This window comes from Notamacropus eugenii, chromosome 5 (assembly GCF_028372415.1).
Source record: "Notamacropus eugenii isolate mMacEug1 chromosome 5, mMacEug1.pri_v2, whole genome shotgun sequence".
NCBI lineage: Eukaryota > Metazoa > Chordata > Mammalia > Diprotodontia > Macropodidae > Notamacropus > Notamacropus eugenii.
The window spans coordinates 199,839,841-199,858,725 of NC_092876.1; the positions used below are offsets into that span (position 1 = coordinate 199,839,841).

General features: G+C 39.8%; 1 protein-coding gene across 4 annotated transcripts in view; it reads left to right on the forward strand.

The window, feature by feature from the left end:
* The window catches only part of LOC140505659 (cilia- and flagella-associated protein 337-like), a 210,664-nt gene that overhangs the window by 78,493 nt on the left and 113,286 nt on the right, over positions 1 to 18,885 (forward strand). For all 4 annotated transcript variants that reach the window (XM_072611852.1, XM_072611854.1, XM_072611856.1 and 1 more), the window contains one exon: positions 2,487 to 2,532. In XM_072611852.1, coding sequence (XP_072467953.1) covers positions 2,487 to 2,532 — 46 coding nt within the window. The remainder of the gene's footprint in view (positions 1 to 2,486; positions 2,533 to 18,885) is intronic.

Genomic DNA, 18,885 nt, shown 5'->3' on the forward strand with positions numbered 1-18,885 from the left:
CTATATAATAGATGGTTATTCTCTTTCCTTCCCTTTGTGACTTTAGAAAAATCAGCAGCTTCTCTGGAACTCAATTCAGCAGTAAAAGAAAGGGAATAGATTAGTCTGGGGTGGGGAACCTGCAGCCTTCAGGTCACATGTGACCCTCTAGGTCCTCAGGTGTGGCTCTGTTCTGTGAAAGTTTGGATTCAGTCAAAGTATCCCTGTCCACTGTCCTCCTCATGCTAGCCTTATAGAATCCTTTTCTTACTTTAAGACTCAGATCAAGCATCACTTTCTAAATAAGGCCTTTCCTGATACCTCTGTACCCTTATCCATCTATAAGTACCCTCTATCCCCAAAACTATTTTGTATTTATGTTCTTGGAGTGAAAGTCAGTCAAAGATGAGCTGGTCACTGTCATGGAAAATAGGTGTTGATTACTTTCCACCTCTATACTCAGGATGTTGGAGACACATGTTCAGAGTAGATAAACAAAGTACAATACAAGAGTGTAATTGAACATTACTTTGCTGTAAGACACGGGACTGTTATAAATACAGAGAAACATGGGAAGACTTATATACGAATTGATATAACAAACTGAAATAAGCAGAATGAGGGGAATGATTTCTCCCTCAGTAGAATGTAAACTTCTTGAGAACAAGGATGTTTCATTTCTAACTTTGTATTTCCAGGATCTATCATGGAGCCAGGACCATAGTAGGTATACTTACTTACATGCATACATAAATGAATGAATGGATTAACAATCCTTTTTGCTAATGCCAGTGGACCTAAAAAGCTATTAGCAAACATATGAAAACTTGAAGAGAATGCTGTCAAGTTTTATTTTTTAAAAAAGAAATTGATGATACTAAGGAGCTTATTTTGACCAGGTTCCAGAAAGTGGTTTTCATTAAGAAAAGTTTGATGATGTTTTGGCCCTCCTGTGAGAAATTCTTTTCTTTGCACTACAGCCTCTGTTGCCAATGCCAACATCAGATACATAGAAAACCAAGGTTTTAGTACAAGGTACTGGAAAAGAAAATCTTTTTGAATGAGATATCTAGTAGAAAAGAATTGCTAGATTTGTAGTTAGCTATCTTGACTTCAATCCTAGATCTTGCTCAATGATTTTGAGTGACCTCATTGAACTTTGGTTTACCTAAGAGTAACACAGTCTAAGAGTGTTAGACTAAATGATCTCTAGAATCCCTTCCAGCTCTGAATCCTATGGACCTGCTGAACATAGGCTCCAGTTGTGAAATTGGACATGGAGGGTTTGATGGATATCTTATCATTGACTATACCATTCTTTGCATTAGCTCCCATTTTGATTTTTTTTTTTTTTTTGCACATGGGAGTAGCCAGGGAGTTATAAGTAGTCCTTGATGCCCTTTCATCTCATTGATATTGGATACAGGCTAAAAGAAAAGTCCACAACCACTTTGGTAAGCACAGAACTTTATATCTCTCTAAAGGTGAATGTACCTACCATAGGATTGTGAATGCTGAAGGCACCACCCACCACCCACCTGCTACTGTCTGGTAAAGTCCAAGGTCTTAAATTCCAGGAGCACAAGACCACAATACTAGCTGTATACTCCCACTCTCCAGATATACAGAACGAATCTGCTTCATTTGAGAGGGATGGAATCAGTTGGTTTTCACCTGGGTGGTAAAACATGGCCATTTCCAACGTACCATATATACCATACAATATATAGAGGTACAGGTAGATATAAACACAGTTATTATATATGTACAATACTATACTGTATACATACTATATCCTATACATACATAGTATACTATACATATACATGCTGTGGTTGGATTTTTTTGTTGTTCAGTTGTTTGAGTCATGTCTGACTCTTTGTGACCCCATTTGGGGTTTTCTTGGCAATGATACTGGAGCAGTTTGCCATTTCCTTCTCCAGCTCATTTTACAAATGAGGAAACTGAGGCAAACAAGGTCAAGGGACTTACCTAGAGTCACATAGCTGGTAAATGTCTGAGGCCAAATTTGCGCTCAGGAAGATGAATCTTCTTGACTTCAGGCCTGGCACTCTATCCACTCTACCACTTAGCCACCTATACACACACATACAATGCATACTTCTATACATACATCATACCATATATATAGTATACTCTGCATATGCAGCATATGTCATACATATACTATAGATATAGAGTACATGTATAGGATACAGTAAATGTACAATATAGGCATAGTATATACTATATAAGTATGTCTATAGTATACTATATATGCATAGTATATATGCACTACAGGTATGTAAAGTATGTATATGTGATATATTGTATGAATATGTACATAGGTACACACATACAAATAATATATTATATATGTACATACATATATAACACATGAGGAAGAAAATGAAAATACTTTTCAAATATCATTTCAATTTTTTAAACTTTTATGATCTTTCTTGAGTTCCTAAGATTTTTCTTTTGTCTTATTTTCTTTGCTTTAGTTACGTGGATCCTGACAAATGCTTGATTTTGTATGGTGATGACCAGGTATGGATGGGGGGGGGGGTGTATAAGGGGGGTATGTGTTGCTCTAGGGGAATAGAGAACCCATTAGATTTCCATTCAGTGTTAAAAGTGTGGAGAAAAGTATACGAGTTTCAGAGGTGTGGCCAGGGATTTAAAAGAAATTTTAAAAATTTAGTGTGGATAAAGAAAGGCCAAAGTAAAGAAAGCCACTAATACTCAAGGCATTCAAGTCAGAAAGAAAGGGGAAAGAAAGCTATATTATTAGTTTTAATTTTAATTCTTTGTCAAGATGGACCTTGGTCATAGACAGAGTAAGGAGCTAGCTATATATAGAGAGAGTTTGATTCAGATTACAGTATGATGTCAGAGAAAATCAGGCAGGAAACTCTGGCTGAAAAAATATGTCCTCTACCTTCTCATTGATGCCTAAAGTCTCTTAATGGGTGACATGGCTTTTTTTTAATGTTAGAATTAGAGAGAGGAAATATAGAAATTATCACCAGATTTAAACTCCACAATGTAAAAAAAGGAAGTAAATTATCAGATCTTCAGACCACTTTGTGAAAATGAGGAAGAAAGATTAGGATTATATTGGATGCCTCAGGTAGGGAGGAGAAATGAGTGTGACCATGAAAAAAAAAGGGGGGGGAGTTAGGGTACCAAAATGAAATATCTCCTACTTCAAAGATTTGTCCAGGGCTGACCTTGCTTTCTCTCTCTCCTACCCCCCGAAACTACCACCCCCAAATCCTTGGAATCTTGAAGGATGAAAAACTTAATATAAGCCAATCAAGGCATGCTAGCTGCTGAAGGTCATCAGGAAAGCCTGGGCAACTTGAAGAGTCTTCCACACATGGTCAAAGCCCCAGACCATGTCCTTATTCCTTTAACTTCATCAAGGTTACTAGACCCTTCTAATCAACCCTAGCAAAACAAGCAGACAAACAAAAACAAAAGCCAAAACCCCTAAATAATATTAGGTTCTGTTGAGAACACCAGAGAGTCTAAAACATAGACGATGATGATTTTGCTGCGTTCTTCTCTGGTTCAAGTATATCTAGATTATTGTATTCTGTTCTGGAATCTCTATTTTAGTAACGACATTGAAAAAGTATAGAACATCCAGAGGAGGGCAACAAAAATAGAGGGGGCCTGGACATCTGCAACAGGAAAATCAATTGAAGGGACTGGAAGTGTTATTGAACCTGAAGAAGAAAGGACTCAGGGACACATAAAGCTTTCTTTGGGTATCTAAAGGGCTGTTATGTGGAAGATGAATCTTTTTTCAGCTTGGCCCCAGGCAGTAGAACTGGAGTATTGGATAGAATTTGCAAAGAAATGATTATTTGTTGCACATAATGAAAAACATCCAAATAATTTGAACTATCCAAATAGGGAATGAATAGGTAGCATATGGAAGCAGTTTTTCCCATCATGGGAAGTCTTGAAGCACAGGCTGGTTAACCACCTATTGGAGATGTTCTGGAGGAGATGTTTATTCAGCCATGAATTGGCCATGGTGTTCTCTTCCATCCAGAAAATGCTGAGAGTCTCTGAAATCCCTTGAAGGCAGTAAATGATCACCTGAAGAGATACTCAAACCCTGCTTTGCAGGATCTTGGATTTAGAGCTAGAAGGAATCATATAATCCAAATCCCTCATTTTTGCAGACAGGTCATTGTAGCCCCAAGAAGTTAAGCAATTTGCTCAAGGTCATGCAGGTTATAAGCATCAGAACCAGGATTTGAACACAGGTCTTTTACCACCAAATCTTATATTTATTTCCACCATATCAAGTTCCAAAGGCCCACTCATGCTTAGGAGGAAATAGTTTTTGGAAGCATTTGCTTCCAAGACATGTAGATTGTTACCAGGACGCAGTGGAAGGATGCAATCCCACCCCCTATGGAGTCCTTTCCCTCCCCTCTTCTCCAGTCTCCTTAGGTGGGCTGCTCATTGGAGTGCAGGTTCATTTGGGAAAATAGAAATGATTCTTGTTATTCTGTCCCTCTCCCAGAATGTGCTGGTAGCAATCACTGGCTGGCTCGCCCAGCCTGTCACAACAGGCACTGCTCACTTGGAAATACGCAAACGCCTGACTCACAACAGGTGTATATATATAGTAACCTTGCTGAAGGCGCTGCCTGTGCAGGCTCAGTCACACAGTGCCCCCTAGTGGGCAAGGAGGGAGCAAGGCAGAGGAATCCAGGCTCCTCTCTGAGCAAAGCAACTCCACTGCATCTAGAGAGTGTTTGGGCTTCTGGATTTTAAACCATGCATGCATGCACATACACACAGACACACACAGACACGCACACACACACACAGACACGCACACACACACACACACACGCGCACACACACACACACACACATACCCTTTCTCTCTAAATGGCTGGAACATTCACCAAAGAGCTCAGCAGTGGGAAAGGATGTCATGCATCAGTGGTTTAGAGTACCCTAAGAGTGAAACTGAACTTGGAATGTTCTGAAGGCACAGCTATGGATATATAGATATATGCACATAATGGATATGTATGCATATGTGTATTGTAGAATTTATTTACGTGCGTATCTGGGAAACAGACATGTTGGGAAATGAGGATGATGTAGGAACAAAAGACAGCGATACAGATGCATATATACGTATATATTGTTTATAGATAGATAATGTGTATCTTTCTTTCATTCTTATATCACTTTCATTTCCTAATGTATCTGTTCCCCTTCACACACTCATAAAGCCATCCCGAATGACAAAGGTGTGTATGGGGGGGATGCTGAAAGCAGTTCAGGAAAATTAATCAATTCAACAAGTCCAACAGTCTCTACAATAGTCCACATGTATTCCACATCCATAGTTCCTTTCCTCCTGCCCCTCTTCGACTGCTGCAAAGAAGGGAAGGAGGTATAATCTCACATCTCTTATTGCAGCCAAGCTTGGTCATTATAATTATAAGTGTTCCTTGTTGATTTTTGGTATTGGTATCGCTTCCATGTATTTTATTGTTGAGGTCAATGTACATTGTTTTCCTGGGTCTTCTTATTTTACTTTGGGAGAGGGAAGGAAAAGGAAAGGAATGGACAAGGGAGCAAAGAAAGAAAGGGAGAAGGGAAAAGGGAAGAGAAAAGGGAAGAGAAGGGAAGGAAGGAAGAGGCATTTATATAATGCCCACTATGTTCCAGGCACTATTAATCATTTCAAATAAGTTCATCAGTTCACATAAGCCTTCCCAAGGCATGACATTGTGACACATGATTCTTAGAGATGAATCTGTGGGCTAGGGTTTCCTCCTTGTTGTTTCTCCTTAGATTCCTTCTAATCACTGGCCCTCATGGTCTTTTCCTGGGCAATTCTTATCCACAGGATCACATAATTTAAAATTGGCCGAAGATCTACGGTGCCCTTCTAGTCCCACCCCCTTATTTTACAGATTAGGAAAATGAGATCAAGAGAAGTAGAAATGAATCATTTTGGGGTCACTGAGGTAGAAAGTGGCAAAGCCATCATTCTGGGCAAAGCTCATGACAAAATACTGTTTTTTCATCATCAGAAGTGCTGTTTGTCCATGATTATTGCTTGAAAAATGCCACTTTTCCCCCTATATGACCATCAGAAAAGGGCAAACAAAATAAAAAGACAATGCTCCCACTTAGTAACTAACAAGTGGCATGGAAAAATGAATAAATGAAATAAAAAGCATTTATTAAGGGCTTACAATGTGCCAGGCACTATGCTAAGCACTAGGGATACAAATACAAAAAACAAGACAGCCACCTTCCTTCAAAAACTTACATTCTAATGTGGAAGATGACACATTTAGGGAATGTAGTTGGGGTCTGGGAAGTCACAGGGATGATGCCTGGAACCATGGGAAAAAAACAAGCTCACATACTTTGGGGGCCTTGATTCTCCTCCCCCACCCTCCTCTACCCTTGTTTATCTACTTGCCTACTCTTTACTCTGGTTATACACTCTTAGACAGTGTAGAAACAGTTTTCAAATTTTGAATACTTGCTAGCCTCTGAATATCTATGGTATTAAGGGCATGTTGAGACAAAGCAGAAGGAACTTCATGTTTTGTTGACCATTGACATGTATTCATAGAGTAAAGTCAATCTCACATCCTGAATAAGGGCTGTTATGCCAGGTACAGAGCTGTATGCCCAGTGATTGCTCAATAAAATCACTGAATGGTAATCTTTGGTTTGGTAAAAATTACATTTTTCTCAAGAATATCAATAGATCTAACCCTTATCATAGACTCTGTATTTCTTCCCATGCAGCCCTCTTTATGACAGAATTTGACCAAGCTGAGAATGAAGTCATTCATAGTTTTGAATGATTTCATTCTTTCTACGTTGATGGTGGCATGTAGAGCCTACTCTCTTCCTCTGCCAATGCTGATGCCAGTTCCTATCACTTTTGGCAACATTGAATGGGGCAGAGGACTGTTGGGAACTAGTACCTACTTGGGATTGAGCAGCATAAGGGTCATACCGATGGTGATCATAGCTGTGTATGCTTATAACAATGATTCATATGGCTATACCATTGCAAGAATGATCTCTCATACCTAGATCTGGTCACATTGTTCCTCTGATAAAGAAAAATCTGAAGACTCCCTATTGTCTTCTAAGTAAAGTTCAAACACATATGCCTGACATTTAAGGACCTTTTAAAGTTGCCAGCAACCCGTATTATTGAATAGTAGCCCTTACCATACTCTCTAACCTCTAACTTTCTCTGCCCCTCCAAACACCTTGACTCACACTCATCTTTATGACTGGGGTGCCCGTTCATTCCTTCTTACTTGCTGAATTTTGCCCATCTTTCAAAATTACCACTTCTTCCATGAACCTTTCCCAGATACTGCTTGGTGGTAAGTAATAAGCCTTTCTCCTCAGAGTATCTTTTTGATTTTAATGTACTTTTCCTATTAATGATAACTCACTTTGACACCTAAAATTTTATCTTGTAATGTTGTTCACAAAAGCTGTTTTTGTTTTTGTCTTATCCCTGAGGGCAGGAACTATGGAAAACCTTTTATCTCCCTGGATCCCAAGCACAGTGCTCTGTAATTACCCAGAAGTATTAATTACATGCCTCCAATGGGTCAGGCACTATGCTAGATGTTGGGGATACAAAGCCCAAGGTCAAAAGCTTCTTGTCTTTAAGGAGGTTACATTCTAGTAAAGAAGAGAAAATAGATAAAAGGTGTTTTGGGGAAGGGAGGGCAATTATAAGTGGCAGAGAATCAGCAAAGTCTTCACATAAAAGCTTGAGTTATCCTAAGAGCTGGAGGGGAGCAGGGAGGGCATCCCAGGTATGGTGGTTGGATAACCTAGCAAAGGTGTAGAGATGTGTAATGGAGTGCTGCGTTTAAGGAGCAGGAAGACCAGTGTGACTGAACTATAACACATGTGAAGGGTAGTAACTTGTAATTAAGAATAGAAAGGTAAATACCAAATCTTAGAAACAATAGGGCTGATTAAGGGAGTGACATGGTCAGTTACGCACATTAGGAAAAACTCTTTGACAGATGTATGGAGGAAGGATTGGCATGGGGCAAAGTTTGAGCCGGGGAAACCAGTTAAGAGCCTACTGTAATAATATAGGTAAAAATAGATGTTCAATAATTATTATTGTTACCTAATGCTTTGAAGTTTAGAAATTGGGCAGCTAGGTTGTGCAGTGGAGAGAGTGCTGGGCCTGGAGTCTGAAAGACTCCTCCTCCTGAGTTCAAATCTGGACTCAGATACTTCTTAACTGTGTGACCCTGGATAAGTCACTTAACACTATTTGCCTCAGTTCATCTGTAAAATGAGTTAGAGAAAGAAATAGCAAACCACTCCAGTATCTTTGCCAAAAACACCTCCAAATGGAGTCATGAAGAGTAAGATGCGAATGAAACAACTGAACTATGCTTTAAAGTTTAGAAATATTTTATCCCGGAACAACTAATTGAGATAGTTCATATAAATAGTAAGCTGAGAAACTGAGGTTCAGAATTACCAGGTGATTTGCCTAGGGTCACACAGCTAGTAAGTGTCCAAGTTAGGACTGATGTCCAGATGTAATGCTGCCACCAATGCCCCATGTTGACTTGCTAATATAGTCATTTATTTCATTTTGTTTAAAGGACAAACAGCCAAATGGATAGGATACTTCTTTGGGGCTTAAAAAGCAAACCCATGTAAATGCAGGGTTTTAGTTCACTAGTGACAGAGCAGTACTTTAAATTTTCCATCCTATGTAGGTCAGTGACCACAGGAGGTGAACCGCTTAAGAATTCAACACAAGCAGTCCAGTTTTATCCTCCTGATGTCATAGGAAGTATTGCTGATGATTCATCAGGTGGAACATTTCCCTCTGAGTCAGAAATTAACTCTGGGTCCTGCCCAGTGTTTGGAGGGCACAAGGCTGCTGCTGGCTAGGTCATGCTCTAGTGCAGGGGTCCTTAACCCTTTGGGGGTTATGGACCTCTTTGGCAGGCTAGTGAACCCTATGGAGTCCTCAGAATTATGTTTTAAATGCAAGAATTAAAAAAAAAAACATAGAATTTTCAAGGAAACCAAAATAATTTTTTTTAAGTTCACAGAACTCAGGTTAAGAATTCCTTCTTTTTTGAATACAAGGAAGGTCTTCCTGACCACAGAGATGGGGATATGTTGCTAAGGAGCTCTCCTCTCCTGGAAACCTTTCAAACTAAAATACTACTGATTTTCATTTCCCTTAGGGTGGATTTGGGAGAATTTCCAGGCAAGGGGTAGAAGACTGGGCAGGTTTGCTTTGTTATTCCCTGTTCAAAAGGCCAGGATTTTAAATGTGAGGTACAGTAGTGACCTGTTTCCTAAGTAAAGGCCTGTTAATTCTGGGATCTTAGCCAAAATTCAATTGAGTAATTCCATTTTACTCAGTCATCTCATGGAGCAGCTGCACAGTCAGTCAACATGTAATCATAGGACCATGGAATCTTCCAAAGTAGAAGAGAGGTCAGCTAGACCAACCTCCCTCCCAGGGAAGAATTTCTGACGAATGGAAAATGTAGAGAGTTCAACATTTGCAGATGACTGAACTAGAGTTTATAAAGGGATTTTTTTTTTCAAAAAAGAAATAGATATTTAATTCATAAATATTTAACTCTACGTTCCAGCCACTGTGGTGGGCACTGATGATACCAAAACAAGAAAAGAAATAATCCTTGGCCTTAAGATGTGTACAATCTATTGTACCGCAGATACACAGAGGACTGTAGATTTAGGGCTAAAGATGAACCAAAGCCCAGAGAACTGATTTGCCAAAGTCACATAAGTAGTTGAGAGTCAGGACTGAGTCCAAGTCGTTTAGGTTCCAGAAATGGCCCTCTTACCAATACACCACCCATCTTGGCTCCCAGAAGTTGAGATTATTACAATCTAGTTGAGAAGACAAGACAAACACAGGTAAAAATGACTGAATACCGTGTGGAAAGAAAACATATAAAGTGAAGCCAGTGTTTGGTTTTGGTTTCCTGACTAAAAAGTCTGGACTATCTTGCTAATGTCATATTACACTCACTTGCCCCAATCCTGGATTGGTGAGTAAAATGATAAAGATTGAGGCACACACATACATGCACGCGCACACACACACACACACACACACACACACACACACACACACACACACACACACACACATACAGACAAGGCTATCATTCAGCTGAGAAAGTGGATTTAGTAAAGATTTTATAGCATACAATAATGCCAAACACTCTCCAGTTGGTCTCCAGCCAAGCTGTCTCAGTGGCAATACGATGCATGTTTTATGTAACGGTTTTGAATCTGCTGCAGGAACCTGGCTTTTCATGTCTCCGTCTAGACAGATGCATGATTGAATGAAAGATTCATACAAGCCCTATGTAACAATGGCCATCTGGAATGTAGCCAGCCCCTCATTTAGCAAATTGCTCCTTTTAAATGCAGCTGCTGTGTCTCAGCCTTTACAGTACCAAGAAATATCGGAAGGCTTGCCTTCCCACATTTATCTGAGCTGTTCCTCTCAGTCTGCCTAGTAACTTCAAAAGGCAGTTATTGTATGGCAAGGCACTTGACCTTCCTGATTTCTAAGCCAAGGAGAAGTATCCATCTTTCTCTGGCTCGCTCGTCCTTTCTTCAAAAGCAAGGACACCTCGTTAGCTGCTGGTCGTCTGTTCCAGGGGGCTGGGGTTATGAAGAAGCACGTAAAACTTTCCAGAACCTAAATCAACCAGCATTCATCTTTGAAATGTTACTAGTTAGAAACACTGTCAAAGTGAGGATAAGATAGCAAGGTCTGCTGGATCAGTACACTGCCAACCCATCTGCCTCCTGGCTTCCTTCAAGTCCCTGCTAAAAATCCCTCCTTCTTCAGGAAACCTTTCCCAATTACTCTTAATTCTAGTACCTTTCCCCTGTTGTTTCCTGTTTCTTCTGTACGTAGCTTGTTTGTACAAAGTTGTTCGCATGTCTTCTCTCCCAGTAGACCATGAAGGCAGGGACTGTCTTTTTCCTCTTTCTGTATTCCCAGCACTTGGCACAGTCTCTGGCACAGGGTAAGCATTTAAAAATTCTCATTGACTGGCTCATTGGTTGAGTATTCCCTATTCCATGCCATCATGAAGGATGTGGTAAAGTCCAACCACAATCACAGTTGATGTTAATTGCTACCAAAGCCCTTAGGATGACTTGGATAAGGGTTGATAGCTGAATGACTGTGGGGTGACAATGGGTTTCCAATCTCTGGCCCTGATTAATCCTTTGCAAAAGGAAATAAAAGAAATAAATATAAGAAATAAAATTTTTTAAAATGCATCATCAAGGCTGGCAGCATGCTATCTCCCCTCAACTATGTTTTAAGCACCCTGTGCCAAGCACCAGAAATACAAAGGCTAAAACAAAACTATCCTTGCCCTCAGGGATCTTATTAGGGGGTGGGGTTGGGAAGGAATACAACATGCACACAGATAATTAAATACACAGCGTATGCAGAATCATTTTGGGGTGGCCATTAGTACTTGGGGTGGGGGGGGGTCAGGAAATGCCTCATGTAAGAGGTATTTGAGTAGAATCTCGTAACTAGCTGAATATTCCTTTAAGAGGCAGAGATGAGGTGACAGGGCATTCCAGGCATGGGGAACAGCCAGAGCAAAGGTACAGAGAGTGGATCTGGGAACACACATGAAGTCAAAGAATGAAAATTCTGGAAATATGGAGGGGCTAGAGTCAGCTCTAGTCAAGGCTGTTTGTTAGGTTTTCAGTGTGAGCATCTACACGTCAGAAATGACTTGATTTATTGTTTCACTGATTGTCTAGATTTAAGATATCAGGGAAAAAATATCAATAATGCAGATTAAATTGAAAAGTGAGCTGTGGGTACATTTTCCCCCCCACCAGGACTGGGCCTTAGGAAACATCTAGCTTAATCCCCTTGTTTTACTGAAGAGGAAACTAATTCCTGACCTGTATTTAACACTTCAATGTTTACAAAACAGCTTTACAAATATCATCTCATTTGATTCTTATAACAGAGACAGGCACTATAGATATTATTACCCCAATTTCACAGATGAGGAAACTGAGGCCCAAAGAGGGTAAATCATTTGCTTACTGTCAGCCAGCTTTTAAGTGTGAGGGGTGGGATTCACATCCAGAAATCTTTGAACTCCAAGTCCAGTGCTCTTCACTTGGATTCATAAACACTCAAAGGTTTGCGATTTGATCATACTGGTATAGGAAAACTAGTATACTAGTACAGTGAGGCAGCTAGGTGGCATAGCAGAGAGAGCCCTGGGCTTGGAATCAGGAAGACTTTCTTGGCAAAGATACTGGAGTGGTTTGCCATTTCCTTTTCCAGTGGATTAAGGCAAATGGGTTAAGTGACTTGCCTAGGGTGACGTAGCTCATAAGTATCTGAGGTCAGATTTGAATTCAGGCCTTGATTCAAGGCCCGGTGGTCTATCTACTGAGCCACCTTGCTGCCTAACCTGGCACATAATAAGTGTTATACAAATGTTAGCTATAGTTAACTCTTACTCTAATGATACCTTATCATCTTGGGATTCTATCAACTGGGGGAGTGGGGAGGGGGCGGAGGAGACCATATCCTCTTCCTAATAATAATAATAATACTTTAAGGTTTCCAAATCCCTTTACATATATATTCTTTCATCTGATCTTCAAAACAACCCTGGGAGGTACATGCTACTATCATTTTTTTTTTTACAGTAAAGAAATTTGAGACAAACAGAGTTTAAGTGGCTTACTGAGGTCCACATAGCTAGTGAATGTCTGAGGCCAGATTTGAACTTTGGTCCTAAAACCAAGTCCAACCCTTCAAAAGAATACAGGAAATCAATTAAACAGCTACTTGCTACGTGCTAGGCACTGTGCTAATTGCTTTAGAAATCAATCAATAAACATTTATTAGGTGCCTATTACAGGCATACCTCAGAGATATTTCAGGTTTGGAACCCCTGCCATAAACCAAATATTGCAATAAAGTGAGTTACATTCCTTTTTGGTTTCCCGGTGCATATAAAAGTTATGATTGCACTGTATTGTAGTCTATTAAGTGTACAATAGTATTATATATAAAAAAAATGTACCTACCTTAATTAAAGAAATACTTTATTGCTAAAGTAATAGCAAAAGTATTTGTAGTATTGATAATAGGTAACATCAGCCTACCATCTGGAGTCTTCAGCGAGCTGTAATCTTTTTGCTGGTGGAAAGTCTTGCCTCAATGTTGATAGCTGCTGACAGAGCAGGGTAGTGTTTCCTGCAGGTTAGGGTGGTTGTGCTAGTTTCTTAAAATAAGACAACAATGAAGTTTGCCCCTTTGATTCACCCTTCCTGTCTCTCAAACACTTAGAGGCCATTAGAGAGTTATTAACTGGCCTAATTTCAATATTGTTGTGTCTCGGAATAAAGAGGCCCGAGGAAAGGAAGAGAAACAGAGAATGGTGTTCAGTGGAGCAGTCAGAACACACAGAGCATTTATTAATTAAGTTTGCTGTCTTACATGGGTGTGGCTTATGGTGCCCCAAAACAATTACAGCAGTAACCCCAAAGATCCTTGATCACAGATTACAGATAATGATGATGAAAAAGTCTGAAATAGTGTAAGAATTACCGAAATGTGACACACAGGCACAATGCAAGCCCCTCCTGCTGGAAAAAATGGTACTGACTGACGTGCTCTGACACAGGTTTGTCACAAAACAATAATTTGTAAAAGATGCAGCTATCTTTGAAACACAATAAAATGAAGTGTGCCTGTATATGCCAGGCACTATACCAAGAACTGGGGATACAAAAAGAGACAAAAGACAGTCTCTACCTACAATCTAACGAATTATTAAATATTGAAGTATATAAAATCAAGTGACAGGATTGTATGTATAGTACAAAATGTAGGGTTATTACAATTTGAAGAAGGAAAACCATCTTGTTTGTGAGGTAGTCACTTGGACTAGGGGGGAGATGGACTTTTAGTTGAATCCTAATGATTTGAGTAGATGGAGTGAAGAGTGAAAGACGTTTCAAGGGGAGGTAAGAGCAGGAGCAAAGGGAGTTCTTATAATTAGCAATGTGTATGAGTGGAAGAGGTAAGGAGTGGACATAACCATATGGGCAGTAAGGACACTGGCCGAGCTAGAAGAAAGATTTCATGGAGTAGGGAGGGGTGTAGTAGCAGGGGAAAACAAGGAAATAGGTTAGATGAAGCCAATTCATAGAAAGACTTGGATACCAAGCTAAGGAGTTTGGAGTTGACCCAGTTGGCAACAAGGAACTGCCATCCTTAGGCAGGATAATGACATAATGAAAGCAATGTTTTAGGAAGATTTATCTGGCATCAGTGTATAATTGGAAGCTTCAAGACTAGTGGCAGGAATTCAGACATAACGTAATGAAGGTCTGCACTAAGGTGGAAATAGAGAATTCTGAATGAAGCTGGGGAATTTGTCCTGCTTTGGATGAGACTTGATGATGACTAAACAAGGGTGATGGAGAGGGAGGAATAAAAGGTTACCAACATGATGAGCCAAGAGAATTGTGCCATGACATAAACAAGGAAGTTTGCAAAGAGAGCTGGCCTGGTAGAGATAAAACAGAGAGCTTAAAGATGTTATGAATCTTAGATAACCTTGGAATATCTACATGAGGAGGTCTTACATGCAGCTGGAATTACTAGACTAGAGGTCAGATGGTGCCAATAGAAGCAGAGGTGTATTGTCCAATAGTTTTGCTTGTTATTTGCCTGATGGTCTTCCCAGGCTCCCCTCTGTTCTTTCCCACCTATCCTGCCCCCACCCATCCAGGGTTAGCAGAAGTGAAATGATTAGCCTGGGACCACAGAATTTTCCCTGCTCTGAGGGGAGGGTTCTCTCTTCTACATTTGTCCTGCCCCAGAGCCTAAACCCTTTCTTTTGGAGCAGGGGGCCAGAGGAGGACCCAGAGACCAGGGTTATATAAGGCAATGAGAGTCATGGCGGCTCTCTGTAGCAGTCATAACAGATAGAGCTGGGAAGTAAATAATGGAGAAGCACAGGCAGAAATGTTTCATTTCCTTGTCCACCCTGAGACACTCTGGGTGAATTTTAAATCTTAAATTAAAAAAATATTCTAAATGATATGTTAGAAAAAAAATAACATCTTTCCATTAAAAAAGATTAAAAGTATTCCATTTAATGGGTGCACATGATAAAGTGGATAGAGAGAGTTGGCCTCAAAGCCAAGAAGATCTTGACTCAAGCTTCACCTCTGGGCATATTGGCTATGTGACCCTGGGCAAGTCACTTAACTCAAGCCCAGTCTTTTTGGTCTTGGAACCCCCTTTACACTCTTAAAAATTATTGAGGATCCCTGCCAAAAAGAAGAGTTGGTTTTTTTTAATGTGAGTTATAGCTATCAATATTTACTTTATCAGAAATGAAAATATCTGTATTATTATGAAAATCATTTTGATCTCATGGACTCTCTGAAAGGATCTTGGCAACTCCAAGTGTCCCCAGACCACACTTTGAGAACCACTGCTCCAGGTAGTTCTCTAGGAATATAAGGTGCCCTGTAGTTTCTTTGTTTTTATGTATAGTTTGGAATTTCAGCATAGTGGTGCCATATAGTTTCAAATCAATTAAGTCATGATCTAATCACTATCTCCTTTGTAGTATTTCAATGAATTGATCGGTGTGACTATTCTTGTCATCCTTGGTGATTCTAGTCAGTCCATGATCAAGGAAGTATATACTAATTATCATGAGCCAGGCATCCTGCTAAGGGCAAGAGATACAAAGAAAGGCAAAAACATGGTCCCTGCCCTTCCATTCCCATTGAGGGGACAACTTGCAGACAAATAAGCATGTACAGGATGCATACAGTATAAATGGAAGGTATTTTCAGAGGGGAGCTCTGTTAGGGCTGGGAAAGGCCTTCTACTGAAGGAGAGCTTTGAGATGAATCGTGAAGGATGTCAAGACAGTCAGAAGGTGTTAGTGAGGAGCAAGGACATTCTAGATCATTCTAGATTAAGGCCGCATGTGGTCTTCTAAATCCTTAAGTTCTGCCTTTTGACTGCAGGTTCCCTACCCCTGTTCTAGATACAAGGCACAATAGGGCAGCTAGGTGGTACAGTAGACAGAACACTGGGCTTAAAATAAGGAAGACTCATCTTCATGAGTTCAAATCTGGCTACAGACATTTATTAGCTGTGTGAACCTACGCAAATCTACAGGAAACCCTCCCTAAGCCACCTTAATTCCAGCGCCTTCCCTCTTTTCTTATTTATCCTGTATGTAGCTTGCTTTGTATATATTTCTTTGCATGTTGTCTCCCCAATGTGATTTTAAACTCCTTGAGGGCAGATCCTGTCTTTTACCTCTTTTTTCATCCCCATTCTTAGCACAGTGCCCAGAGAAGAGTAGGTACTTAATAAATATTAATTGATGTAACTATTTTGCAGAGAGCTTCAAGTATCAGCTCTCTACCTACTAAGCCATGCTTCCTCTCATATAACCTTAGTTGGCATTGATATAAATACAAGATCTAGAGCATTGTTCTTACCCTTTTTTGTTTTATACATCCCCTTGGCAGAATAATATTTTAAATATATAAAATAAAATATACGGAATTACAAAAGAGACAAATTATATTTCAAATAGTTATAAAAAAACTAAGATGTTGATAGTTCTGGTGCACTATAGCCTAATCGGACCACATTATGGGTATTGTATCTAGTTCCAGGTACTGCATTTTAAAAGGAACATTGATAAGCCCCCTTGGTACCCAAAGACTGTTACAGGACCCAGAGAAAATCCTCCACCATGACTTCAAGGCATTAAGTTGTCCAGCAAGTATTGAACTGTATTGATAGAAGGAGTTTTCTTACTGGGAATTCCATATGCCAATGAAATCTCAGATCTGCATCAAAAATCAGGTTGTATTAGCTTTTTGTGGGATGGCTTCATTATATGGCTAACTCATATTTTCAATCCATTAAAAGCTCAGGGTCCTTTAAAAACAACAAGTAAGAAACAAAAACAAGCCAACAAATGGCTTTATTTAGCTCTATCTTCAACCTGTTCAGTTAATCCATTTCATTGAGACGATGGAAGACTTATAAGAAGACCACCGGATTTCTTAGGTCACTAACCTTAGCAAGAATTCCAGGGAGCAGGACAGAAGCTAGACTGAAGAGGTTAAGGAGGGCTTGTGTGGTAAGAAAGCAACAAGACTTTGTAGACTCATTCAGAGGACGTTTAGTTGAAAAGGAGAGACACATGAGTAGGTAGGCATTTGGAAAAGATGGGAAAGTCAAGTGATTAAAAAACATTTTTTAAAAATTAGAATGCTTTTCCAAATGAAACTCTAATGACCTCAAAGTCCAATTTAACTAAAGATGCATTAGTTTAGTTAAATATCCAGGGAGTATCTAAAGTTGTAAATATTAGCACTGAAAGGGACCTTGGAGAGTACCTGGTCCCTCACTTTATCGATGAAGGCCTGAATACTTTCAAAGCTAAGTGACTTACCCAGGGACACACAGACAATATTGAATTGAGGCATCATTGTGTAGTGGACAGAGGGCTGCACCTGGAGTCAGGAAAATCTGAATTCAAATCCCATCACTTATCTCAGTTTCATTACCTATGGAGACAACTATAGCACCTATCTCACAGAGTTGTTTTGTGGATTAAAGGAAGGACGTATTCATGAAGCACCTATTAAGCTAGACTCTGGGCTAAATGCTTAATAAATATTATCTTATCTGATCCTCATAGCAACCCTGTGAGAGAGGAGCTGTTATTGTCCCCATTTTACATCTGAGGAAACTGAGGCAGAGGTTAAATTACTTGCCCAGGGTCACACAGCTAATAAGTGTCTGGGGCCAGATTTGAACTTGGATTTTCCGGAATCCTGTCACAGCACTCTTCACTGCTTCACAGCCCTTAGAGGGTTATATAAATGTTTCTTCTTCTTCTTCTTCTTCTTCTTCTTCTTATTCTTCTTCTTCTTCCTTCTTCCTCTTCCTCTCCTTCTCCTTCCTCTTCCTCTCCTTCTGCTCCTTCTCCTCCTCCTCCTTCTCCTTTTCTTTCTCCTCCTCCTCCTCCTCCTTTTTCTCCTTCTCCTTCTCCACCTTCCTATTATTATTTAGTAGCAGAGCCAAGACTAGGACCAGGTCCCCTACCTCACAGTCCAGGACTTATGATACTATAACTTTCACAAAAACTCACTTAATGTCCAGACTAATATTTTTTGAAATGCTGTGTTAATGAATATACCTGCTATGCTTCCTGTTTTCATTCTTACCACCAGCTGAGAAAATGTGAACCTACCTGATGTGGAGTCTATAAGTACATTAAAATCAGAACTTGAGTTCTCTATCTAACTGACCTCAAAGACAGCAGAAAACCTGTCGAGGAGAAAGAATATATCTTATAGTCACTCAGGCTCTAGAAAGTACTATGTGGTTGATTCCAGAAACTAAATTAGCAGAATTTATTCTACTGCGTTCCTAAGGGACAAAAGGCTTGGTGTATCTAAAAAATCAGTAATGAAATGAAAGAATCTCTCACTTTGGAGCAGAGGACAAGGCTCTGTGACCTACTGTGTGATGTGGACAAATCACTTCTCTGTCCTCATCTGTAAAATAAAGAGGTTGACCTCTTTATAAACTTCAAATGTCTCTACCACTCTAAAGTCAAATTTTCTTTTCAGCTCTGGTCTTTTCATCAAGAGTGCTTGAAAGTCCCTGATTTCATTGAAAGACCATTGTTTCCCCTGAAGTATTATACTCAGTTTTGCTGGGTAGGTGATTCTTGGTTTTAGTCCTAGTTCCTTTGACTTCTGGAA